The sequence below is a fragment of the Gavia stellata genome, chromosome 5 (genome assembly GCF_030936135.1).
Source record: "Gavia stellata isolate bGavSte3 chromosome 5, bGavSte3.hap2, whole genome shotgun sequence".
NCBI lineage: Eukaryota > Metazoa > Chordata > Aves > Gaviiformes > Gaviidae > Gavia > Gavia stellata.
The window spans coordinates 60,664,470-60,691,351 of NC_082598.1; the positions used below are offsets into that span (position 1 = coordinate 60,664,470).

Genomic DNA, 26,882 nt, shown 5'->3' on the forward strand with positions numbered 1-26,882 from the left:
ACGCTGTCTTGATTTATTTCTTTTAAGCTGATAGCAAAGCTTAGTGTTTTCCGTAGGAAAGCTCAAGTGTTTAAATGTTAGCAGAAGCCAACGGTGTATTGAAAACCTAATTGGGCTGACATACAAGCAAAGATGTGACCTAATATTCACTTATTGCTTTTTAACCAGTCATTGAGTTAGATTTGGGATGTCGTCTTTAATCCTTCTTGTTTGTTGCTACTGTCATTTGTATTCTCTCGGTTTTCAGCCCTTTAGAAGGGTAAATTCGCAGTGTTCGTTTCCAAGGGATGAGAATGATCTATATTAAATGTTTTGGAAAATTGAGTTTTGTCAGATTGCATTCCTTTAAGAGAAATCGCTCCTTAACAAGAAAGAGAAAAGGCGCATGTGTATATATATATATATACACACACACACATATTTCTCCAAAACAGTCTTGTGTAGCTACAGGCTTCAATGAGAAAATCTGTAATCCTACATTTGGAGAGTCCCAGGGCCTTATCCAGGCATATTACTGTCTCTGGAAAGTTGCCCATTAAATAAAAAAGAAAAAAGAAAAATCAGTTCAGATTCTAAGAGCTATGCAGAAATCTTGGTAGGGAATTACTAAGAACTCCTGTTTACCTCATAATTATTTGGATCTGAGAGCATACGGTGAATAAAAAGCAGTTTCCGAGTTTGTAGTCCTTAATTTATGAGCTCTTGTCTAGATTATGTGTTACAGTAAATAATTCTAAGAGTAATTACCAAGCATTTGAGTGAAATTTTAATCAAAGAACTGAAACTCTTTCGCATTAGAAACTGATGTAAATGAAGATTTATTTCAGCAAATTTTCTTCAAGTTCATTGCTTCAGAAGAACAATGCAGAATTAGGTGTTTTCCTGGAGTTTTGGTTTAGTATTCCCTTCCCAAGGTCTAATTCGCGGTTCGTAGAAATGCCAACATAAAGTTGTACAACGTATAATATATTATTCTCTTTTAGGCCTAATTACACTACTGGGAAGTCGTTTTGGTATAAATTAAAATCCCCTTCTAAGGCGATGGGACTTTTTTCCTCTTCCTCATGCCTTGGGATTGATCTTTGTAGGATGAACCTTTCCATTGCCCCGGGCCGCGTACATCCCGAGCAACGGAAAGCTGCTTCTACTGCAGATGCTCGTTTGGTCCCCGTATTGTCATTTCTGGGTGGAAGGTCCCTCTGCTCTCTTTCCTACCTCCTAGAGTTAGTGATTATAAAAGAGATAATCAGATCTCACATTTTGTACTGCAGAAAGGGCCTTCAGAGGGGGCAGGTTGGGGAAGATACCCTCAAAAGCGCATATTTCAGTCATCCTTTGTAACATTGCTCTGGGGGTTGTGACAAATCTGTCGTCTCTGAGAGCCACTATTTGTCTGTCTGAACTTTATGTTTTTTGGGGGGGTTGGGAAAAGGACCAGGAGACGAGCTACACCATCATCAAATCCAAAGAGACGACGATTACAGCAGACGGCTTGAAACCAGGCTCGGCGTACGTCTTCCAGATCCGAGCTCGGACAGCTGCCGGCTACGGTGGCTTCAGCCGAAGATTTGAGTTTGAAACCAGCCCAGTGTGTAAGTCCTTTTAATTACTGTCAGCCCGCGTCTCCGGAACGGTTACCAGAAGGGAGTCAGGGGATCGATACCTTTGCGGAGAGCTTCCCTTCCTCCTGGCCTCATCCCTTGACTTTGGAAACGTCAGGCACATCACGACCGTGCACCAGACAGGCTAACGCATCTGTCCTTGCTTCCTTGTCTCACGTGGTGGGGCGGGAGGGGAAGTCAGGAGGTCTTCAGGCTCCAGACATTCATAGGGTTCCCTGCTTAGAAAAATCCTCTATTTACGAGAGCCGATGCAAGAGAGGACAAGGGCTCTCCTCTCAGGAGAGAGGGGATGAGACCTGCTCCTTCACACCTCTTAACGGCTGTCTGCGGAGGATGCTGAGCCCTCTTAAATATCTGCATCTGGGGGGAAAAACCCTGAAATGGGGCCTCTCTGCAGGGGTCAGAATTGGACCAGCGGTAGCGTCTTTTGGTGTAAGTGCCTGTCAAGTTGAAAGATGGTTTCTGTTGGCTGCCAATGCCTCAGCCTCGAGGAAAGGAATTTGACTTGCCATCAGAAATGGGAAAAATGTGCGCCGCAGGCAGAAGACTTTGCTTGGCCTGTTACGCATTTGTGGGGTTTGAAATTTTTTTGTTTTCTTTTTTTTTTTTAATGAATCTGATCATCCAGGTCTGGATTCTGGAGCAGATTCTGCGGCGGGGTGAACTCCCGAGGCACGCAGAGGCTCTTTCCCCTGTGTTCAGGCACAGCTGTGGGGAAATTCCTTTTGTCCCGAGTACCAAATTTTTGCAGAGGTGTCAAAAGATAATTTTCTCCCTCAGAAAATACGTTCTATCTATTTCGGTTTGTACAACTGTCATTTATTAATCTTTTATACTGTTTGCATGGAAGAGAAATTTTGTGGTGGAAATGCTCTGTTCATTCCTGTGGGGAAGAGCCAATTTTCTGTATGTTTTCCTTAGAAATTTAAATTTGTCAATACTTTGATTACTGTTACTCCAGTTCATTTAAAATACATCGTCACTGAGAAGAAGACACCAAGTTGTCTTTTCAATGCATGCTACCTTTGAAGCCGTAATAGATTTTAAAGGAATCATTATACATGTGCAGATGTAGCTGCGGAGTCAGTGACTGAACTAATACAGTGCAAATTGCATCACGATGCAAACATTAATGCAATAAGAATGGTCTATTTAATGTATTTCTTATTGCATTAACCATTAATCGTGCCCTATAAGTAGCAACAAAATCATGTTGTGCTGAAAATTATTCTATATTATACTAAGGAAATTTTGCTTGCACTTGGAAAGTTTCTAGTTTAGAGTCGTTTGAGTAATGGTGTTCCAGACTATTAATGAATAATAGATGAATATATGCACATTTGATCCAGTGCCATCGGTACCTACGATCCTGGTCCAAAAATGATGGCACTTCCATAAAGCCCATCGTGTAAGTGTCTGTGTTAATCAGGGTTTTTTGAGGACGTCACCTGGTAATATCTTTCAGCACTTTAAACACCTTGAGTCATTTAGTCACACTTGCACCCATCTTTAGCGTTTTAAAGGCAGAGGAGTAGGTACTTCTCTGATCCTAAGGAGCTGCCAGCGTAGTCGGAGGAATACCTACTGCACGGTCCCCGGTTTGGGAGCTGGGAACTGTTCCTCTGTTGGACTTGAGCTCTGGCTGAAGCAGGACTTAACCAGATGTTTAAACGCTTGGTAAGAACTGAAATGCAATGTAAGCCTCAGTATCTTGCAAAATGCAGCTCCGGTTGACATTTAAAACCTTTTAAAAAGCGATTATTTTTATTTTTTTCTTCCAAGGCTCTATATAAAGTCAATATTAGTGCCGGGAGTGTGACCAGACTCCCACTGCTTTCCTGAACGTCCCGGAAAATCTGAAAGCAAGCACAGATCGAAATCTCACTGCTACATCGGCGTTCAGATCTGAATCTCTTGTTAGAGCCAAAGCAAATTATTTTGATTCAAGCCCCAATGAAAACCTTTCAGTGACTGTTGTGAGAATCAAAAACAGCCTCCAAAATCGTTTGGACCGAACAACAGGTTTTGTTTCCAGGTTGCAAGGTTTCTGTAAAGTTATTTTTAATCTACTTGGAGGAAATATGAAACAACAGCCTTAGAAATGCAGCTGGGGGGAAGCCGTAACTTGTTTTGGACTTGTCTCGTTTTCCAAATTTTGGGGTTTTTTTACGTACTGCTGCCTGCACGTGCAATTCTGCAAAGCGCCGCAGTGCAGCCAGGGCTGCATTTTTCAGCGGAATTTTTTATTTGGGTGGAAGCTGTTGCTGGGTGTATCCACTCACTGCTGTCCTCCTTTCCAAATGCCACCGAGCTCGCCTAGCCCTGATAAAACTAACCTTGCCCAAAGCTGTTTTTCGGCTGGATTGGTGCACTAATCCAGCTGGGCGGCCGGGTGGGAGTGGGAACGTATCACCAAGTCGAGGAGGGGTAATGCAGGTTCCCCCCCCGGCTTTAAGTGGCAGCAAGGTCCCAGCTTGGCTTATGAATTCAAGCTTTTTAGCTGCTGTAGATCACAGCAGGATTTATCTCATTTCCCTATCCCTCGAGCTGTGCAAAAAACCACCAGTCACAGCTTAATGTTCTCCTTTAAATGTTTTTCTTTTTAATTATTTTGTCAAGAAAGCAATAAAATATCATCTTAAGGAGTCTCCATAAATTCCTGAGGCTAATAAGATCTCTGGATGATGGCACGGGTTTGGAGCAGTTAACATTAAATATTTAATGTATCGAGGACAATCCTTCTGAAATCATTTACACTGCTGTAGCAGTTCTGCGCCGCTCGCCGTTGAGCGCCGGAGAGCTCCCGTACGAAGACCTACTTGAAACCCATTGCAGATCAATGTTTAATGCCATACCTTTTCCTCTTTCTTTTCTTTTAACAATTAATATGGGACTATATTCAGTTATTTTATAGCCTCCATAAAATTAATCCTGTGCTAAGGACCCGTTTTTACTTCAATCATTTAGTTAAAGGCTTCTTCAGTGCGCAATCGATTCCTGCTGCTCCCCGGGGTGGGTGAAGCTTCGTCCGGGGCCGGCACGAGGGTAGGAGCTATAATGAGGTTTTTCCCCGCACAGCAGCAGCACCTACACTGGGGAGCTGGTTTTGGGGGGAGGAAGCCAGATTTGTACCCCGTGATGGTTAAATATACGCTGCTAAATAAGCTGGCAGTGGAGAGGGCAGGGTGAGGAGGTTTTGGGATCTGCTCCGGGAGCCCCACATGCAAACCCCTGGGGAGACGTGGACTCCTTCCGCTGCCGTGCAAAGCAGATGAGCAAGATACGCGTGGTGTTAGCATTGCCATTTCACAGGCTGCAGGAGCTTGCTCACCTGCTCTCACTTAACCTGTGGCGAAACCCAGTTCTCAAACAGCTTTCCCGACCTTTCTGCTGGCATCTTTACTGCGGGACTCGTCTCCTGCCTTGTGGCAGGAGGGCTTTTTACAAGGCATGGGCTGGGAGAGTTCTGCTTCCCTTGGCCGATAAAAAGACCAACCGGCGTATGTGTCTTGGCAAATTCCTGTTTTACAGGGGGCACCTTCTGGCCGTGTGATATAGATGCCACAAGGACTTAGTTTTTAGTTGCTTATAGCTTCTTGAAGCGCAGGTAATGCTGTTTATCTTGGACATCCTGCTCATGTCTCGTAACGATAATGTTCCATAAACGTTCTCTCTGCAAATGGGAACCTGTTGGGTTTTCGTCTTTTATCTGTGTGATTTCTAACGCAGCTAACCCAGGAAGACAAACTTGAGGTTGCAAACTCAAAGGCTGCATTCTGCATCACCTTGGTTTCTGAATTCAGTGATGAGATGCAATTTTGTTGGGTTTTTGGCTTGGTTTTGCATGTGTTTTTGGTTTCTTTCCACCCATTCCCTTTCCAAACTAGAAACAGACAGCAAAGGGGGAAAACACAAAGCGTAAAAGAAGAAACAAACTGGTAAGACTTGAAACCTCGCTGGCAGCCTCACTAGAAAGCCTCATGTGAGTGCTGACTCTCGTTTTAACCTTAATCTCCATTTTCTGTTTCTCATCTCAGCAGTAGCTGCATCCAGCGACCAGAGCCAGATTCCTATAATTGTTGTGTCTGTAACAGTGGGAGTCATTCTGCTGGCTGTTGTTATCGGTTTCCTTCTCAGCGGAAGGTAAGAGAAGAAGCTGCGTATTTATACTTCTCCGAGTTTTGTAATAACTTTTATCTGACCAGCTGATTAGCCTGATTTCGGTGGAAGCAGCATGTGAACGAAGCTGTCGAGCGGGAGCACTGTAAAACAGCACGAGGGTGGGCTGATTGATCTGTTTCGACAGGCAGGAATGGCAAAGGCTTCGCTCACAGACGTCGTTCACTTCCCAATGATTTTCTTCTCTGTATAGACTGGCCCTGGTTATTCGACTTGATTCTCACAGGAGTGTTTTCACATTCCTTTAAAAATAAGCAGACCATGTTATCACAGGTAAAACACCCTGAAGCCCCTATGTTTGCGCTCAGAGCTCGCAATGGGCTTTGCTCACAGAGACGACTTGACTTCAGGAAAACACTTGCCAAGAAAAAGAGACGAAACTCAGCCAAATGGCCGAACGCCCCAAGTTTTTGGTCAGGTCTGGATTTCATTTTTCATGCGTAGGACACTAATGCGTTCCCCACGCGCTAGTAAATTATACAGAGAGCTCCCCCCACGGAGCGTGACACTCAGCTTCAAACCATCAGGCGATGCCATTGACTTCTCATGTGCTTAAACATAGGCAAGTGATGAAAGCCTGGGCTATGCCGTCCTTGACAACTCTAATGGAAGTTGATGGAACTTGTTGGTGAACAAGGGACTGTGGTATTGGGGGAAAATCTGGCTCGTATCAGGATCAGTTTGTACTGCAGCACTAGGTTGGTGTAGCAGCCAGCACACAAGGCACTTCTTTCATATACTACACGTGTATTAGTACGTTTTTTTAGTGGCAGTAGTCAAACGATGCAACATCCTTCATGCAAAGCAATGTGAGGTGCATCTATTGATAAGGCTGAATTTATTTTCAGTACAAAGTAAACATTTATGCTTCTAAGGTACCCATCAGCCCACTGTTGCTTTCATGATACAGGTCTGCCTTAAGCTGGGGTCTAGCAAGGTGGCTGGAAATTACAGGATATTGTAAGTGGTAAGAATAGTTACAAGATACTCACAGAGGAACTGCGCTGATACTGAATGTATTGGCTGAGGGTCTTATTTCGTAGAGGAGGTAGGGTATCAGTCTGCGAACACAGCGCGGTGAAATCCAGCCAGGCTGAGCAGCTCTGTCCCCAGGCATAAGGCATCCATGGAAGGACACAGTTAATTTCTGTCTTAAAAGGTAAGTGTGCTGCCAGACTCATCGCCACTCAAGGTCAGAGACTGACAGTCTCTTCCAGCTCAGCCGTTCGAGCTCCTGTCGTCTGCTTCGAGTGACTTGTTGGGCTTAAAAATGGGAAAGCAAATGCTCCTGTCTGCACGAGAAGCATGCAGCAGCAGGGGGGGGTCTGTAGCCATTCACACCAGGGGCTACAGGAAAGCTGTAGCCAAAAAGACTTGGCTCTGAACACTGTAGGCAGGAGTTCAAGTCTCTCCTTAAAGGCTGGAGGTTTTGAGTCAAATCCCTCCTTGAACAGAGCTGGGGGATGCGGCCCTCGCCCTCCCCCAGCCTGGATGCGTGCTTGTATCCATGAAACGGGAGGATGCACGCGTGGCAGTAGGGAAGCCGTGGATGTAGCCTGGCACCTCTGCACGGAGGAGTCTGGGAGGGTGAATCGCAGGTGGAGGGACGTGTATCTCTCTGTGACCTTAAGGAATCTCGACTGTGTGGCAACCAGCAGCTCTTGCTCTTCCCACAGTCGCTGACAAGCGCTCGGGACCCTTTTGGGGAGGCCATGCCCTTGCAGGTCTCTTTTTTGCTCCTACCCAATCTGGACCAAGCAAGCAGTTGCAAAGCCTGAGCCATTTGTCAGCAATTCTCGTTAGTTACGTCTTTCTGTCCTTTACCCTAATGGGCTTTCCAGGATGTGCTTCCTCTTGGCTCTTTATCTCTTGGCATGTTTATAAAAGCCCTTGTCTCCTTTGGCTAGACTTTTATTGCCGCCTCTGCTGCTGCCTTAATCCTCCTACCTTGTACGCACACCTCTCTCCATGGACCCAAGGGCAGCTGCAGCTTCCCAGGAGCTTCTCCATGGTGCCACGCTGGATGTATGGGAAGGGGCAGGCACAGGGAGCTGAGGTCTTGGTCCATTTTTATCTTTTCAACCCTTCCCCTAAACTGGGAAGAGCCCAGTCCCTCAGCTGGAGGTGGTGGAGAAGCCTCCAGCGCCAAAGTTTGGTCCATCATTAGAGGATGGCTCTAATCTAATCTAATCTAATAGCCTTCAAAACCACAGAGCTTCTCGGCCGCTTTGAGTTCCCGTGAATTTTAAAGCCCCTCTAGTGCGTTGAGTGACTCGCCGAAGAGAAGAATAAACCCCAGAAGCCCAGAAAGCTGACAGCCAATTTGAAATTAAACAAAGCAAGACAAAAAAATTGCTTCTGTTTGGCAGAAACAGAAATGCCACTGAAACATGACAGTCATGCTGCTTTGCCTTGGGTATGATTCTGAGACAATTTGTGGAGTGACTCTCCTGCTGTGACACTGTGGGGATGATAAATGCATTCCAAGTCATGGGATAATCCTTTTCTGAAGCTGTTAACCTGTTTCTGGAAGATGCTTTCCTGTATCTTTGGAGTGGTTATGTTGTTCCAGTGCCTGGTTCCAGGGGGTGAAATTTCCTTTCCCAATTCTTTCCCATACTTGCTTTTAGAAAAACAGACATTTTGAACTCCAGGAGTTGCTCCAGCTGGAATCACCACTGCTTTCCATGCCAAGCAAGCTGTGCACAGCCCAGGCTCTGTCTTTTCTGCTGGCGTAGGAGAGCAGGTATGGCCCAGCAGCAAAGCTAAGGAGAAAAACCCTCTTGCTCTGCAGGAGTGAGGACGTAGCCTGGCCAGCTCCTGCAAACAGGCTCCTCCTTGCTGGCTCCGTGCAGCTCCCAGGCTCCTTGGGGGGCCCTGGGCACCTCAGAATTAGGATATTCCTCCCTAGGATGCCGTATGGCATCTCTTTGTGCCTATCCTCCCAAATGCTGGGCTGAAGCGAGCAGGAGCTTGAGAGCAGTCCTGCAGTGAGAAGGGGATGTTCTCCTGCTCTCGGCAGCTCAGAAAGTGATTTTCCAGCCGTAGGACTCTGAAGTTTGCTGGGCTCTGCAGGCTTTTTATATTCCGCTAGGTCCCCGGAGGCAGAAGTTTCCAAACCTCTTCCCCTTTTTTTGCTTTCAAGTATCTCTGCGGTTTTCTCGCTTCTTTTGAACGAATGTAAATAACAGCTTGGCATTTCCCGTTGGCAGCTGGCCCTAAACCAAAGGTCAGCTGAACGGTGGTCACGGTGGCATTTCCACATGCCAGCGTCCATCTGTGGAAACGTGCTTTCTGTCTGAAGCTGGAGGTTCCTGGGAATTTCAAACTCAATGCACTTCGCCCTAAACAATTAAGCTGCGTTTCAGAGCTGATTTACTTGCAGATGCTCGGGAAAACTCTTCCTGTAAATAATGTGTCCTCTGACCAAGGTCAGAAATGCCACCAAGCAAAATAGTTGATCACTTTTTTAAGTTATCCCACTCTTTACATCAAGGGCATATTAATAATACAACGATCAGGATTACAAATCAAAGAGATTCACTAAATCAGACCTCAGCAAAAAAAGAGAAGTGGATTGAAAATCTATTATTAAACCAGCTACAAGCATTGAATTGAAGAACACAGAGTTGTTGTTATCTTTGTTTTGTTAGGATTACATGTTCTTCTCGAAAGTGCAGTGCATTTTACAGATCGAGCAAGGCTATAAATACTGCTTTCCTAGCAATGCTCGAATTAGATGTCGCTTGGCCTTGTTGTTCCTAGTTGAAGTATATATTAATCTAAAATCATTACAGACTTCTGTTTTACAGTCCGTGTCGGACAATGCCAGTCACAAAGATCTTTGCGCTCCGTCTTGCAAGGAGCAGTAAGGTGCCACAGTCGTCATTGCGGCATCAGCCCCTTTCTTCCGACGAACTGAGGTAGGAAGCCAGGTTTGCATCAGCCTGGGAATCTACAGTTCTGCCTGCTCTCTACAACTGCCTGACAGGGGGTTGTGGTGAGGTGGGTGTTGGTCTCTTCTCCCAAGTGACAAGTGATAGGACAAGAGGGAATGGCCTCAAGTGGCACCAGGGGAGGTTTAAGCTGGATATTAGGAAAAATTTCTTTACTGAGAGAGTGGTGAAGCACTGGAACAGGCTGCCCAGGGAGGTGGTGGAGTCACCATCCCTGGAGGTGTTCAAGGAACGTGTGGACGTGGCACTGCGGGACATGGTTTAGTGGGCATGGTGGGGTTGGGCTGATGGTTGGACTTGATGATCTTACAGGTCTTTTCCAACCTTAGTGATTCTGTGGGAAGGAGACCCACCGCTCCAGAGCAATTCCCCCTCTTTTGTCGTTCAAACCAAGCCCTGTTTGCAAAATCGGTGGGGTCTTGGGGTGAGTGTTATAAGACTGCTGATCCCTCCGGTCCCCCAAGCATTTGAGCCTTGTAGCCCTAAACAAAGGCATGGGCTTCCACGGAGTAAAATGGCGATGCTATTAGGTCAATGCTGACCATGTTTGCAAAAGCCGCTCAAAATAACTAAGTGTCCTGTGCGTCTGCATTTATAGCCAGCTACATTATGGATGACCTTTCCATCTCGAGTGATCTTCCAGAGAACCGGAGGGAGCTTTTTATAGAACTTAAGAAAAAAAAAAAATAGATTTGAAGCAACAAAAAACTGCCCCTCGCCCTGTGTTGTGCATATATAGAAAGTCTCTCTCTGGCAAGGAACTAGCGTTTGAAAGACAAAGCAAAGACAAATCTTGCCACCTGGGTATTGGCAATTAGATACTTCTGCACCAGAGTATCCATCCTTGACCTTAGCTGATTTAGACTTTTAAATATCAGCCCCTGCGGTGGCAGAGGGCTACTTTCTGGACACAAATATATGCATCTTGTTAAAAAGTGACTTTCAGGGAGTAGAGAGGGTGAAAGGATTGTGGTGTATATCCTAGATCCTGAGCCAGCGTTTGCAACCTTCCGTGATGTGGAAGGTCAAAATGGATGAATTTTTCCATAACCTCCCGCCCATCCTATTTTCCAAGATGTGTCAGGGCTTAAAATAGTTTGCTTTTTCGGTATTTCCGTAGGAAATGGGAGACAGTTTGTAGATAATGTTTTTCATAGAGAGAATTTTTCCAGCATGAGTCACAATTTTTGTTAGTTGTGACTTTTTAAAGCATTTTTATCTCTACATTCTTGCCTGCTCTTCCTTCTTCCTACAGGACATTGTCTCCCGTGATTTATAGCCACTTTATGATGCTGCTTACTGCCAAATATTCCCCGCGATTCACCTGACAAGAGGAAGGATTTTGTTGGAGAAGCTATTGCTCTGCCAAGTCAAAATTCCCATCCACTGAGAGCAGGCAGGGTCTGATCCTGCTTCTGTTCGGGTCAAGGTTTTTACTACCTCCGTCATGTTAACAGCCTCTTTGCTCTTTGGCGGTACGTTTTCCCAGAGAGAAGCGTTAGGGGCATTGGTATACAGGATCCCGCTCTGAAAAAAAAGCGCTCCGGTGCACGCTTCTGCACAGGGTGCTGCCTTCCCAGGGCAGCATCTGCTGCCCGTGGTCCCCACCTCTAGCATCCTGCCTCGAGCAGCTTGGCAAATTTGGCTGCTCCAACACCTTTTTTCTTTTTGATTCTAAACACTTTTTGGCTTAGTACTTCTGCTCAAACACACCGGGCTCCGCAAGCCAGTCTGAGCTGCTGCAGTTTCGAGGGGGGGTTTAGGGACCTAGGCTCATCTGCCTCCGGATGACTTTGGCCCAGACAGGAGGTGAGAGTCGACCGAATCTGTAATTAAGCTCCAAGCCCATGAGGCATTGTCCTTGAAAGCAGTATTGCTGAGTTATTCTGCCAGCAGCCAAGGGAACGGGGCAGGAGGACCATCGGGAACAGATATGCAGCTGGTGTAAGCTTTGTCTGAGCAGGGGAAACGTGGGGGAGCGCAGCAGTGAGTGACGAGAGCTCCTCGCCTTCATTCAGGTGATGCGTTTGATGGCGTTGTGCAAGTCCCGTTCCCACTTCGAGAAGGAAACTGGGCTGCCCTTTGAGCTGAAAATGGAGCCTGACTTCAGTGGTAGCAGCTCCAGGCTCCTGCTGAGCACTGGTGAAAGCCCCATGCGTACGTAGTGTTTCAGAGTGGGGTTTTACAGTGTTTTCTCTTGGCTGTGGAGTGGGTAGAGGATGAAGAAGCGAATCAGACTGTTGTCCCTCTGCACTTCTGAATATGGGGATGTTTCACCTTGCTTTGGATGCTAGAAATAGGAAGCGTGACCTCTCCTGGAGGCACGCCACGTTGCGGCACTTGGCCTCTTACCTAGGAAAAAGGTTATACGTACTTTCTTACGGCTTAGACGTAGCAAAGTATAATGCCAGCGGTCTTTCCAAGTGCAGTTCCTTCCCCTGGAAGCGTTGCTTTCCTTCCCCATAGTGATTGCATAGACGTCTGCTTGGGCTTCTGCATTCTCAGCTTATTCTCGAACAGCGCAGAGACGTGCTTTAACGTGTGAACTCGGCAGGAAGAGGAGGTGACTCCTTAAACATTCATATAGTCCTGGGCAAAGTAGGAATATATTCCTAGCAGCTCGCTGGGTGTAATGCTGCTCCTCTGACGTTTGAAGCAAGCGCGTCGAGTCCCGAGGTGCTAGGTGTAGCGCTGGCCTCCTGACCTGGCGATGCAGGGAGCAATCATTGGCATCGCTCAAGGCTGCATGAAGAATTAGAAAAATCTTCCCAGGCACCCTCAAGTATTTCAGTCTCTAATTGCAAGCCTCTGAAGAACATCCCATTAGAGCAGCTTATTAAAAGCAACAAACGAGGCTTTCGTTTATCGTGACTCCAAGTCTTCAACTTACAACTCTTAAAAGCCGCAGCTATATATGGCAGAACCTCTCCGAGATGCATCTAGCCACTTAGAAATGTAGTTTAATTCCAAACTCAGTCTGGGTCATCTGCGGAGTTGCGGTAAATTAATTACATTGATTGCAGGCACAGTTGTTGGGGCCTGTCATAAATATATACATTTCATTAACAAAGATTGTAGCCCAGGGCTTGAAACGATGCCAAGGAGGTTGATAAGTCCTCCTAGCGCAGGTTTATTAAAGCATGCTCCCTGGACGGTTGGGTTTGCAAACCACATAGGCATCGCGGGGGTCACTTTTGCTAGAACTGGAGGAGCGTCGGCTTTGTGCGCCTGAGAGAACCGAAAGCGGGAGAGTTGGTCTAGCCAAGAAGCGGGGCAGCGCCGGCAGCCCACGGAGGTCTGGGAGGTCCCGCTGCAGCTCCAGGCTCCTCTACGTTGTCTCTGCCCATCTGCGGCCCTTTCCTTGAAGCCAGAGCTCGAAGCAGACGTCACACCTTGTTTCAAGCCAGCTTGGCTTTCGGGGACGCTGCCGCCTCAGCGCCTCGCTCTTTTCCAGCAAAGGGGATTTAATGCTGCAGGTGTTTTCGCAATAACCTTCACCGTTATCTGGACGTGTCATCTGTTAACCTGCAGCGGATCGGAGGGGCTCCTGACCGCCCGCTGGAGCCAGGGGCAGACCCCACAAGCTCTCCTGGTAGTCTGCTGGTTGATTCAGTGAGGCTGGAGGAGACTTTGCAAATAATTTTGATGTATACAGCGCTCAGTTCAACTCTGACTGCTCCCCGATACAGGTCAGCTTGCTGGCTAAAGGTCTTAAAACCCCAGAGAGGTCCGGGCGTATTTCATTGAGCGGAGATCTCTTATCCTGCCACAGCATTTGATCTCATCTGGAAAGCGTTTGCTTTCAGCTCCTCAGTTTCTAGACCGAGAAAGCCCTGCATGGAGTGAGGAGACGGGGAAACTCTGCCCTGCCTAGAAGCCATCAGCACCCAAATGCGGTGGCCATGAGGGCACGGTGGGTTTCCTGGAGTTTATCATCTGGTTTATTTGCTTCAGGATGTTTATATTCTGAAGTTTATCTTCCAAATCAAGCCATCCTTGTAACACGAGCAGTAACAAATCTTTTGTTGTCCTAACTGTTCAGGCCAAGTAGTCCATTCACGTACCTAGCCAAGTGTTGCTGGGACTGGAGGGTGAATTTTATTGTCTGCTGATCCAGTTTAGTTTGTTTCTAAGAGCTTTAGATTTCCCCTAATGTCACACTTCAGAGTCTTTTGACCCTAAGCGCACAGCGTTATGTTGCGGGTGTGCAGGAGGAGTAAGGCTGCGTCGAAGCACGTTTCCCTTGCACTTAAGCATTCTTTTCCTCCCCGTAAAGGGAGCGAGTGAGATCTGAAGCGCTCTGCATTCAGGGCAGGGAACTGATTTTTGTCTCAGAGCATCCCAGTTGCTGATGAGGTGCTCAAAGAGTTTTCTTTGTTTAAGAAAACAGCGAGCTATTTTCGTTTTAAGGAAGTGGTGTGCTCAAATCCTCTGAGGTTAAACCCAGAAAATGGCAAAATTGACTCAAAATACATAATGCTTGGGTTCCGTTTGCGTGCTTTTGGGTTTTGGACCTCCGATGTTAACTTGGATCAATGGAGAGGTTTAGTGAAGGCTGAGCTGCTCCCATATTAGTATGACTGCACAAGCTGAGGCATTACGAAAATACAAAATATTGGCAATTATAGTAAAAAAATATTGGCATCACTGTCTAGAAAATGTTAGCAGGTTGTTTTCCTGATGCAAAAGGAGCTTAGAGAGACATTCTTCACCAGCTCTAATTTAAGTAAGCACATAATCCCGTATATAATTCTGTAAATCACTGCATGCCTGAAGTTATTTTGCATCATAATTTATGGCGGTACCGTTGCAGAATGTTAATTTTGCCTAAATAGGCTATTTTAATGTGTTTAGGCATTCTAAGTTCTACTTTATAAAAATCTGATGGGTGCAATTTTTTTTCAAGGATGACATGTTATGATGATTTGAGGAGAAATGATGAGTGAGATCTTCAGCTGACTTTAACCAGAGTATGTCTGCACCGTCGGGCTCCTGCTTCTATATCGTGCTGAAGTTCTTCCTGTTGTTTCTTCTGCATGATGTTCTTTTTCAGGATGAAGTACCTTAATAGATTTGGGAACAGAAAAATTGGCCACGCAAGTTCTTGGAGAAGGATAAAGGGCAATTACTGAGGTGCAGCCAGCCTCGGCGAACCCATACTCTGATTAGACTAGAGTAATGGCTCGGCAGCCTTCAAAAGCAAGCTGTGGACACATGCAGCGCCTTTCAACTCACCACATTTTGAGATTATTTAGGCTGAATGCTCTCACACGACTCATAAGGTCCTGCTTCTGCAGATGCGTAATGCACGTGCAAAGCTTCACCGATACACGGAGACCCGGAAGGGGCTGTGTGAGTTGAGTACGTGCATAAGGGTCTGCAAAAGCAGGGCTCGCATTCATCCAGTGCTGGTTTTTTCAAAGGCAATTGTAGCTGTACCGCACACATGCTGGTGGAAAAAGTCACTTTGCCTGCTCCAAGGCAGGCGCTTAAGTTTAAGCACATGGGTGGCCCCATTAATGCTAACGGTGGTACTCAAGTACGGGAAGCACATGGTGAATTGCTTTGCAGGACCAGGATTTATACGCTCTCCCCAAGGCGTTTTTCCCCAACGGTAGCATAAGCCATGAAATTCTTGCAGCCCAGGCTGTTAAGGTCCGAATAATAATTGCAATAAGAAGGAAGAAGTGCATATAAAAATGTTGCGAATGTATTTGCACTTTGCCAGGGCAGTGGGATTATTCCTTATCCTGGGCCTTTTTGTTTGCTTTTCAGTTGCTGCGATCATGGCTGTGGGTGGGCTTCTTCTCTGCGTGCTGTTGCCTATCCGAGCCTAACATGGTCAGTGTTCCCACCCGTGCTGGCTCCTATTTCGTGTCCTCCCTCCGTGTTCTCTGTGCACAGTCTGCCTCTCCCTCCCTTTCTTGTATTGGCCTGGAAACTGTTTTCTCATCCGATCTCTGCATCCAGCTTCTCGATCTCAACAACTGGAAATAGCGTGACCCGAAGCAGAGTGTGTCTCCAGCAAGAGCAGGGGTGCGGGGGGGAAAAAAACCTGATACGTTATGCCGTGAGTGATCCAGACACCGCACCAGCAATGTCATGTGTCGTAATAAAACATCACGTATGCTGGATGCTTCATCAAATTCTGCTTCTTGTCACCAAAAGGGGCTGGGGGAGGTAATTTGCCCCCAGAAAGGAAGCAGGGGGCAGGCGGGAATGGAAAGGTATTTAGTGGCATGTAACGTGCATGTCAGTGAAACGAACTGTATGTCATTGACATACATGTCAATGTATGGCATACACGGCAATGACATGATGCTGTTTGCCAACGATATGCTCCAGCAGCGTTGGACATATCTCTGCCGGTGTCGAGAGCTGCGTGTCCGTGCTGCATGCTGCCCCGTTCTGCCACCATCTGGGCTGCCTCACCAGTTTCTGCTCTCTTGTACTCTCCCCTCCTTTCTAACTAATCAAAGGAAGGCTGATTTTAATTTCTGTTGGTTTGACTGGACACAGGTTGAGTTGCTCCCCGAAGGGAATGTGTTTTAGACCTCTGAATCGGCTGTAATCTGGGCAGGTAGAGATCTTCTTAAGCCTCCTACGAGACTCGTGAAATCGCCATCCCCCTCAGATAGCTGCCTGAGACCATAGGAGCGCTGAGACGTCCCACGTGTGTTGTTAAACTGGGAAGGTTTTGCAGCATAGCTGGGCAAGAGGTGTGAAGCTCTTCTGGTGTGTTTTCTGGGGGATGCTGAGGCTTTGCATGGTGGTAGCTGGGTCACGGTGCAGTCCCTGGCTGGGGGGCACGGCAGGCACCAAGATGGGCTGGTTTGGGGTCCTCTAGTGCTGTATTTTGGCTTCGTCAGAGGCCTGAACCAAGGAGGAGTTTGCAAATGCAAATCCCAAAGGCCCTAAAGCAGAAGGCTTTTTTTTTTTTTTTTGCAGTTGGAGCATTTTTAAATTGGTTTTTGTGACTTTTGAGTGCTTAAGAGCAGCCTTAGCAAGCAAGGCTGCTCAGCTCAAAGTCTTTGGCTGCAAAATGTTTTTCTGGTACGTGCGGTCGTTCCTGCGAGCCACCGGTTTGGCAATGATTGCACTAAAAGAAAACCTCCCAGTGCTTCTGTCGTCTGTCGTGCCTGTGCCGCCAGCGCAGGAGCAGTCCCTCGCTGGGAGCCATGCTTCAAATGCCCTCATCAAGGTCCCCAACCCGAGAGTGGCAGCGATGGAAAACACTTCTCAGAGGAGACCGGGAATGGACTGGATGGCTACGAAGAAGAGAGACGCATAGGGAAAACGCGGCTGACCTGGAAAACACCCTCCACAAGTTTCCTCCTAAGCTGCGGAGAGACGTGGCCGCAAGCTAGAAGGGGGAAATGGGAAAAGCGACTTCAAGGCAGAGACGCTGTCGGCTGTGCTATGGGAAGGCACGACAACCTCTTTAGGGAGATTTATGGAGATCACTTCAGAGGGAGCTTCCTGCGAGCGGGGGAAACGGTATCTTGTTTAAATTATTTTTAATTGTTCTGGCGGTGGTTTAGGAAAGCAGGGAGTCATTCAGTGTAAAGGCAGGGAAAGACTAAAGGCTAAAAATACCGCTGCTGGAATCGTGAAGCTTCCTTTGTAAGGCGTCCAAGTCAATCGGAGGTCGAAGGTAGAGTCTCACCCCGTGGAGGGGGACAGCAGTGGCTGAGAAAGCAGCTGAGAAGATGGCAAGCCTGCAGCCCTTAGGAGGGGAACCTCCCCTGGTTCCTCTCGGGCCAGTCATCGTATCTTTGAACTGAGCCGAAGCTCTTAGCTTGTCATCTCAAGACCTTTCACTGCTCTTCTGAGCCCGTTCTCCAGCTTATAGGACTTGGAGAGTAGATAGAGGAGTTGGATGAGCCAGATTCCCAGCCTGCGTGGGTTGCTCCAGGTTACTCCAGGTGAAAGTTTGGTCCAGTGCAGTGGAAGTAACTCATTATAGACATCGAAAAACCAGGAGGAAAGTGAACAGAAAAACGGGAAACAACTTCCAGTATAAAAGCTGTTCATTTTACACCAGTCCCTTGAGTATTCCCTGGTTTTGTGGTACTGAATATATTCTAGGATTGCAAGCAGCAAAGGCGAATGCTGAGCATGGACCAACGTCGCTAGAGGTAGACTTCAGCCTCTGGCTCTCAGTATCGGTGTTGTTTATCCAGGATAAAACTATTTGCTGAACAAGTTATTGTCTCCACACGTGAGCTGAGGCGACAGGATCTTGGCCAGATGGACGGAGCCCTGTTTGTTTGTTCCTCTGGGTGGAACACAGTCCTGCCCTGCAACACGTATGCAGCCTTATTGCTTTAACATCTTGGAATAAATAGTCTGAAATGAGCACTAAGCCCTTGTAAACAACAACATTGCGGTCCTCGCAAATCTCCTGTAAAATGACAGCTCGAGATGGGTTGGATGCATTCCTCAAAGTTGATTTATTGTAAAAGATGTGCTTCTAAGTAAACGTCTCGCCCCGGAAAAACAAGTGGCGTTTTGTCTCTGTTTCAGAGAATTGCACAGAGTTAGTTTATTTTATATTTAAGAGATTAAATACATGTATAAATCTTGGCAGGACTGGGACGGGAGATTGCATGCTGCTTCAGGGCGCAAACCCTTCCATGGTACTGACTGCACCCAGCAAGGTGAAGTCCCTTTCCTCATCGGGGATGTCTAAATGCTGTCCCCGTGTGCATTTCCAGTAACGCCTTGGCTGTGTCCTGAAACGCTTTGGTCTCTGCCTATTAAAAAGGTATATAAAGTATGTAATAGTATATAAAGACTATCCCACATCACTCCGTAGGGCTTGGATGTCCAAGGGCCAGCTCCACAGTCCCCTGACTGTGTCCTGCCTGGGTTGTGACCAGAGCGGTGGCCCCAGCTAGGGAGATGGAAACTCCTTCCCTTGGGCATTCTGTGCTTTTTGGGGATGCCTTGGGGGGCCAGGGGGCCACACAGCACCCAGCAAGGGCACCCCAAAGCACAGAGTCAGACGCAAAGTGTCTCCATCGGGCAGGGAGAGCAAGCGTCTTCCTGCCTCGTTTCTTGAAGGATTTTTCTCCGTGAATTGGCTTCTGCCATGCGAGGCAGCGGGCATTGGTTTCCCAGCTGGATTCTTCATCTTTCTACCCGTCCGTTCTATATTTTATAAACCTATATAGGGATCATTTTACAACTTCGCTTTTATAATCTGCCCCATAAATATTTTACGAGCTGCCTGCCAATCTGCAAGTAGTTTTTAAATAAGACATGATGCCTTAAGAATATTTAAAGTCTCACTTTTTTTCCCTCTGATACTTTTATTGAAAAACGCAGAGCTGTGCAAGGAAGACATCTGCTTTCTAGATACAGAAACTGGGACAAATCCACAAATGAGTTGAGATTCAGGTGTGCTGCTGAATTACGTTAACTCTTTGGCTGAGTATCTCCAGCTCAGTGGGAGGTGAAGCGAGCATCAGGATCTTTATGCTTTTGCTGTACGTGCTATAGGAAAGATATAGGAAATCTATGGTTTGTACGATGACAATAAACGAGAGAATGAGTTTTCCACGAGGAGGCTTTTGAGTCGCAGCTTTTCCAATAAATACTAAGAGCAAACGCACATGCAGAAATGGATTATTTCACAAACAAGCGGGAGCTTTTTCTTCCCCCAAAATATATCACAAAGCCACAATATTTAGATACTTTTATCTGCCAGTAAGATTCATGTAGTGAATCAGGACTGTTAACTTGAAATAGCAGATTTTTATGGGATTTAGTTGGGGAAGAAAGGAGAAAAAACTGCTTGTGTGTGTTATTTAAAGCATCTGAAGGTCAAGAAGGGAAGAAGTGCGGTTTAGCCCCAGTCGGCGTGTACATGGCTTGTTTCTCTGGGTAGTTTAAGAAAGCGAGCGTGCGAAGGGCACAAGTGATTGCAACAGGCAGGTTTCGCAGCAAGCTTTGTTAGCGACGCCCAACTGTTGCTTGAGAGTCGCAGTCCGCTAGCTGCCATTTCCCTTTGGCATGTCCTGTCGAGGCTTGTTCCGATGATGCTTCGGGGGTCCCAGAGCCTGATTTCTTATGCTAATGTGACGTGCTGCTGTACGTGTTACCCAGCTCGAGAGAGGGGGACAGCCAGAGCCGAGTGGTTTGCATTGGCCCTTTGGGTGCGTCCCGGAGCAGTAAAGCATGGACCGCTGTGCATCAAGGTGTGCTTGGATCACTGGACGCAAGCGGTGGCATGTTCCTCATTCCTCTCTGCTCCCGCTTTGTGGTCGAAGAATCAGGAAATGCGGGCAGTAAAAAGGATAATGTTAGAAAAGCTCATTCATAGGTGAAGTACTCCAAACCTGAGGAAGAGATGAGGGCATTTGCTCTAAAAGGTGAACAGAAGAAATTTTGTTGATGTGCATTTGGTAGAAGGATGAATTGAAACATTTGTGTATTTTTAAGAGGGAAATTGAGCTATACGCCTCAATCCAGAAAATTACCTCTGTGGAAAACTGATGTAACTTTGGGCAACTTGCAGCAGAAAAAATCGGGGTTGCCAGAAGTGGGAATTGATACTGATGCTCCCATCTCTAGTTTACATACGTCAAGGGGGAGGCAGTGTGATGAAGAAGGAGAAGAATCTGTTTTCACCCAGGGCTTGCGAGCACCAAAATACGCTTTGAAATGACCCTTACCCCCAGGGTCTCCGTGTACACGTAGTGCTTAGTTTGTGAGTTAATTAGGCAGGGCGCCACTTCGGGAAACGGCACTGCTGCTGCTGGAACAAGGCGACAAGCACCGACACGCGATAACTGAGCCGTGTCTCCGGGCACCTTGTTGCCACTCTCGTGGGTTTTGCGTTCAGAGCGTGATGGTCTCAGCTGGGTCACTGCTGCTGAAATCGCGCCCTGCATCGATAGCCTGGCTGTTTATCAAGTGCCACCCGTTTATCGCCCTGCCTGTGCCCCCAGACCGCCTGTCAGCCTCCCCCCTTGCCTTCTGCACCTTCTCTCGATCCAGTCCACTGCACTTGCACAACCTTTGCGGTCTTGTTTTTCCTCCTCTCCCCTTGGCCCAAGTCTCCCCTTCTCCCCAAGGTAAGCTTGTGTGCCTGCTCCCCTTTCCCAGAGTAACCCCTGGAGCTCATGTTGCTTTTCCCCTCCTCGACCCTCCGGGGTCCAGCTGCGCTGGGGCCAGCTCAGCGGCGGTGCGTGCGTCCCATCATGTTGGGGCTTTTGTTTGTCATCGTGATCATTTCACAAATCCGGTGCCAAAATCCTATAGCCGAAAGGCTGCTTGGCCCCTTGCATCCAGGCAGACAGCAGTTCCCTGTAATAGGACTTCACGCTGAGGGCATGTTTCATGCAGATGCCTATTACTGCCTCCTCCTTATTGCAGTTTTGTTTCTGCTAATTGCGTGCTCCTCCTTGCTGTGAGCGATGCTGGAGTGCTCACGTCCCCCTATCTCAAAAATCATGAGCAATGGAAGAGAAGACTCCAAGTTTCTCAACTTTAAGTGGCTTCTTGGAAACCTGAGGCTTGCTTTGAGGTGTGCCAGCTAGCGAGCCCACGGCGCGCTGGCTGGCTTGCAGGCGTCTGTTGCAGGTTTTTCACTCTACCAAGCAGTGTCCCTCTCTCTCATGTCCATGCAGTTTGCTTTAAGGATGACCCAGTTCCTGAATCCAGTTATCATATCAGGTCCTTGGGAAGACTGGTGTGTATATGTGCATCGTGCGTACCTCATCCCGTATTTTTAAATATATATATCTGTGTGTGTGTATAGCAGTTCTTCTTGCCTATGCAGTTACCTCGTGGCTTCCTACGTGGTTGTCTAAGTGAAGCAGGTCTCAGAAATGCCACCGAAGCAGCCAGTTAATGCTAATGCAAGAGCATCGCCCAGAGAACCAGCGAGAAGGGTGAGGGACGAGTCAGGGAAGAGCAGCCAAAGACTAATAGGAGGATGCCCCGGGGAAGATGCGATTCCCATATGGCTGTGGTTGCAACTCCACGGTAGGATTCAGCAGCATCCTTGCACTGCCTGGTGCTAACGTGGGAGCGAGATAGGTCAGGCAGTGACTGCGTGCCTTCTTCCAGCTTTACCGCTGCTGGGCAGAGGGGATTGCATGAACGGTACCTGCCTAAAGACAGGAGATGTGCAGGAAACCCCATCAGAGCCAGGAGTACATAGGAGACCCTTGAAGGCAGTGAGGCAACAGGTTTGGGGTTTTTTAAGCCGTTATTTTGCATGCGTATAAGGCGTTAATGTTTACACAAGGTATCTTGTAATATCTAAAGTATCAAAATTTAAAGCTCTGTGCAAATGCCCAGTGGATGAAGGGGAGCATGCAATACATGCAACACGGTGCCTGCAAAAGCTCTGCGGTCCAGGAGATCTTGCTTCTGCGATTCTAATCTTTCATCCCATTCCCCTTCCATTGTCCTTCCCGTTCTTGCGTTCTTGCTTTTTTTTTTTCTTCTTCGTAACAGCTGAATTAGATGTACGGTAGAGCGGAGTTGTTCAGAGGCATCTGTGGGATTTGGAAACACAAGTCCAATTGAAAATCAGTGGGCCTTGGGCCCTGAATCCCATTAGGGAAATTTGATGAGCTAAAACTGGGACAGCAGCAATACAGCTGCTAGAGAGGTTGGATTTGTCGCTGCTCTGGGTTTTTGTGCTTTATGTGATTTGAAGTAAAGAGCGGGGTTCTGCCATACCAGAGGCAAAACCACTCTTCTGTTCGTTCTTTTTTTTTGCAGGCGATGTGGCTATAGCAAGGCTAAACAAGATCCAGAAGAAGAAAAGATGCATTTTCATAACGGCCACAGTGAGTAAAGATCGAACATGTATATATGTGGTTTTGGCGCTCTGTGGTGATGAGAAATACAACTGAGGGTTTGGTTTTTTCAAAAAGAAAAAAAAACCCTCTGGTTTTGCTGGTAATTCACAAAAGAATTTTGTTGCGTTATTCAGTAAGTCCCCACCTGCCCCTGCTCTACGCCCCACGGAGAACTGAACGTTTGACCAGTCCTTATACGTTCCCAGCTATGCACAGCTGTACGTTTGCAGCAGGTCTCGCTAGCGAGCCGTTTTGTTCTGTTCCTCTGTCTTCGTGTATGACCCAAGGTGCTGTTAATTTTGCCTGGTCCGCACATACCAAGTCCACATTTTTGCGGTCTGGAGGCATCAGTCCAGAATACGTTTGAAGCCCTTGCTCCACCCCAGCCAGCCGTGGGGACCAAGCCCGCAGCTACTCTTTGCCTTGGATGCCTCTGCAGAGGCGCGAGGAATAACGCCTACTTCTTGCTCCTAGGAAGCTTTCGGAAATGCTGTGTTAACGCCCTTATCTACAAAAAACCTCTGCGCTGATGCTGGAAAGTACATCTCTTGGTTACTATCAGCCCTTACGTACCTCCAAAGCCAGTGTTTGAAGGCTTCCTTCGTCAAGCGCTGTGGGATCTGGGGATGGGTAACAGCGAGGTGCCTTTTGGGGTGGAAAAGGCAAACGCTTCTTGAGTGAAAGTCAGATTTCCATTAGCACTATGTAATGAAGGCAGCAGGAAGCAAATCAATTAAGAGCCACAGTGTAATGTAGCTGTGTGTGTCTTATTAGACTGATGAGCCGTTCTTCATGTGAGTAGCCTTAATGATTGTCAAAACAAACTTATAATATGGATAATGAAAATACTTTTTTCCCCTCTCAAGTCCTGGAGAAAAAGCCTGCTATTGATTATATTTATACTGGTACAACCCACAGGCTTTGTAGTGCAAATATTCAGTTCATTTAAATCTCAGTAACTCCATCTGAAATAATGTGGCCGATTGATTAGCTAATATGTGACTGGTAGGGCATGATTTATTGCAAGCTCTTTATCAACCCCCATCCATCCAACTTGCTTTGCAAATTCGTCCCTTAACAGTTTGCTTTTTGTACTTTTCCTCCTGGCGTACCCTTTCCAGACCCAGAAGGCGATCCTTTTGCACCAGACCCCAGAGCAGCCCGTTACGCAGCACCGAGAGGGATTTTCAGCTGCGCGTTGTTTCAGCTGAGCACTATCGTGTGCTTTTCTAAATACGATGAAGTTGCACGTACGTCACATAAACTACATGTAATTTTCCAAGAATGCTATTCATTTTTCCCGTAGGAACAGGTTTCCCTGCTGCAATGTTTTCCAGCAAAGCAGAGTGCCAGGGACCCGAGTGTGTATGGCCCATCTTCTGTTGTGCCATGTGCCGTTAACGCTCTTAATTTGTGTTTGCAGTTAAGCTGCCTGGAGTAAGGACCTACATTGACCCCCACACCTACGAGGACCCTAATCAAGCCGTCCACGAGTTTGCTAAGGAAATTGAAGCTTCGTGCATAACCATTGAAAGAGTTATCGGAGCTGGTATGGAAATGCATTTTGTGACCCGTAGCAGCGCGGAGAGTTGGCTTTCTTAACACGAGAGATCTGGGAAGGGCCGTGAAATATTAGTGCTGCTAGGTACCCTGCAAGTGATAGGGACCATCTTCCAGCTGAAGCTGGGGACAAGCCTGTCATTGTCTGTGGTTTTGAAATTCAGAGACTGAACTGAAAACGGCAGAAAATAGTCACGTTTGGACCAAGCTGAGTTATTTCGATGGATGCTAAGGGAAATGAGTCACTTAAGTTTCAGGTTCTTTCCACCTTCTTCTCCTCCCCCATTATGGTCAGTCTCAAAGCCAAAATTAAGAATAAGAAGTGATCTGGGAGAGAAAAAAAGCACAAACCAAAGTCCAGAGCTTTTAACTTCCTTGGTTAAAAGAAGACACTCCCATTTCTTTCCATTTAAACTGTTTGTTTGGTCTTGCATCCAACGTTAGGAATATTTTCTATCCCCTGAAATTGTGTTTTTGGAGGTAATTTACTGTTCACCAGAAAAAAAGAAAAAAAAATCCATTTGAGTTGCTTTTTAAAAAAGGCGGTCATAAAATCGGAAAGGGTTTATAGTCTATAAAAATATATGTTGCTGTGAAAGGCTAACAGCATTCCATCTACGTAATTTACCAAAGGAAGATTAAAAATGAAGTGGCTTGTGTTTTACAGCTATCTACACAGGGCGATGATATAGGATGTGACAGGACTTTCTCATCTAGTAGACAAAAACATGAAATGAGGAAAAAGCCCAATGGAATATAGACCGTAGCTCTTTAAATATAGGAAAATGACATTTTTCTTCCTAGTTTTCTTCTGCTTGTGGATTACTTGGCTTGTGGTATGCCGGCTATTTGTGATGGTGATCGCTGTGATGTTCAGCTTTCCACATCCATGAATGCGGGACAGCCCTGCATGCTTTCAATCAGCTATCTATAGGGGCCGGGCTGCATGCTGTAGACGGACATGCGCCACGCATTCCTTTGATGTGCTGTGATCCTGTTCTTTCTGATTTTTCTCTGAAGGTGAGTTTGGGGAAGTCTGCAGCGGGCGGCTGAAGCTGCAGGGAAAGCGCGAGTTTCCGGTGGCTATCAAAACCCTAAAGGTGGGCTACACGGAGAAACAGAGGCGAGATTTCTTGGGAGAAGCAAGCATCATGGGGCAGTTTGACCACCCCAACATCATCCACCTGGAAGGCGTCGTGACAAAAAGTAGGTACAAGTTGCTGCGGACTGCTGGCCTTGAGCTCTGGCTGATGGGAGAGTTGGTTAGGGGAGGAAGACTCGGGTAACTCGCCTTTTCTCTGCGCCTTTCATAATTTCTCAAAAAACAGTGAACTCTCCTTGCCTGAAATGTCATGCTTTGTAGGTCTGGCCAGGAACAGGTTCCCCAACATTGTAAAGGGGGTTTGTGCCCGAAGGATTTCGGCGTTCTTCCAGCTAGAATGGCTAGATAATGGCTAAAATGATAAAATACATTAACTCCCTCTGCAAACCTTGCCTCACTTGGGCATAATATGCATGGGCTAAGAGAAAACCCCTCTTCAAAGGCCCGAAATTAAACGCAGCAGCAATAGGAGATGATACGCCCGGCCAGCCTCGGGCGGTGGGTGGGTGGTGGAGGCGGCGGTACGCCCGGGACGTCTGAACGCCGGCGCAGTGTGCTGCCTGACTTCTGCCTTGCAAGTAGTTCAGCAGCACCTACCGCCTGCAAAATGCAAGAGCCTTTTGAACGCAGCGACGCCGGGCCACCCGCTAAATTTTTTGAGCGGGCTCCCTTCTTATTCCTGCCTTTATTTGTTTACTTTTGAAATCACATGGGTCCCAGGGTGAGCAAAGATCTACCAAGAAGTGGGAAGCGATTTCCTTGGCGGGGAAACGGGGAGGATTTTGCTACCAAGAGTCTGGGGAAAAAAAAAAACCAACCAAACCAAACCCACAACCCCTGATGATTTCCAGCCATCATATTTTGAGAAACCACTGAAGCAAAGCCCGCAGGAGGGTAGCGCTGAGCCTTGTGATCGCTCACACGGGATGTGAGCAAGGACAGAAGCTAGCTGAAGTTTTGCTTTCCAGAAGCAGGGGAGAAGAGTGGGGGTGTAGCTGAAGAGGACAGGACTGTGTAAAACCACCACGATGAAGGCAAGCTCCCTCTGGGATCTGCTAGTGATGCCAGTGGTAATAGTTGCCCTTGGTGCCGGCATATAGATTATCAGAGGGATCGAAGGCTTGGGGAAAATGTGAAACGGCTGGCAAAACACCCCAGCACGAGAGTTACTGAGGTCTGACTGCTCGGTTAGCAAAATAACCTTCCGTAACTTTTCCCAGCCCGGTTCTTCTCCAGATTACTGTAAGCACTAACGATAAGGGCAGAGGAAGGGACGGCACATCCGAATGTGCCCAGCCCAAGCTTCCCCGGCTGCTGGTGCCGTGCTGAGGCTGTGGCAAAGGTGCAGAGGTGTTGTTAGTCTTCCCTTTTAAAGCCTTGGAGGATCTACGTTATTTGCATCAAGGGTTTTGTTGCTGAAAACAACTACTCCTTTATTTTAGGATATAGTTGAAGTGTTTCGGGAAGTTTTTGCTAGCTGAAGAAGCACCAGCCTCACAAGTGTGAATGGCTGACTCCCCTCTCGTCCTCGTGGCTGGTAATGTCAGAGCTTATCTACTACCGTTCAAATGCCGGCGTTTGAGGCCGTGGGGCTGCTGTTAGTACCAGTTGTCATTCATCAGAGGCAGCGTCTCCAAAATTA

At 47.1% G+C, this 26,882-nt stretch overlaps 1 protein-coding gene across 3 annotated transcripts in view; it reads left to right on the forward strand.

Moving 5' to 3' along the window:
- The window catches only part of EPHA5 (EPH receptor A5), a 200,857-nt gene that overhangs the window by 148,895 nt on the left and 25,080 nt on the right, over window positions 1-26,882 (forward strand). Inside the window, exons 7-12 of one of the 3 annotated variants that reach the window (XM_059817456.1) lie at window positions 1,433-1,592; window positions 5,660-5,765; window positions 15,533-15,598; window positions 22,499-22,566; window positions 24,002-24,127; window positions 25,159-25,344. In XM_059817456.1, coding sequence (XP_059673439.1) covers window positions 1,433-1,592; window positions 5,660-5,765; window positions 15,533-15,598; window positions 22,499-22,566; window positions 24,002-24,127; window positions 25,159-25,344 — 712 coding nt within the window. The remainder of the gene's footprint in view (window positions 1-1,432; window positions 1,593-5,659; window positions 5,766-15,532; window positions 15,599-22,498; window positions 22,567-24,001; window positions 24,128-25,158; window positions 25,345-26,882) is intronic. The other 2 variants (XM_059817457.1, XM_059817458.1) reach the window with 2 other exon arrangements.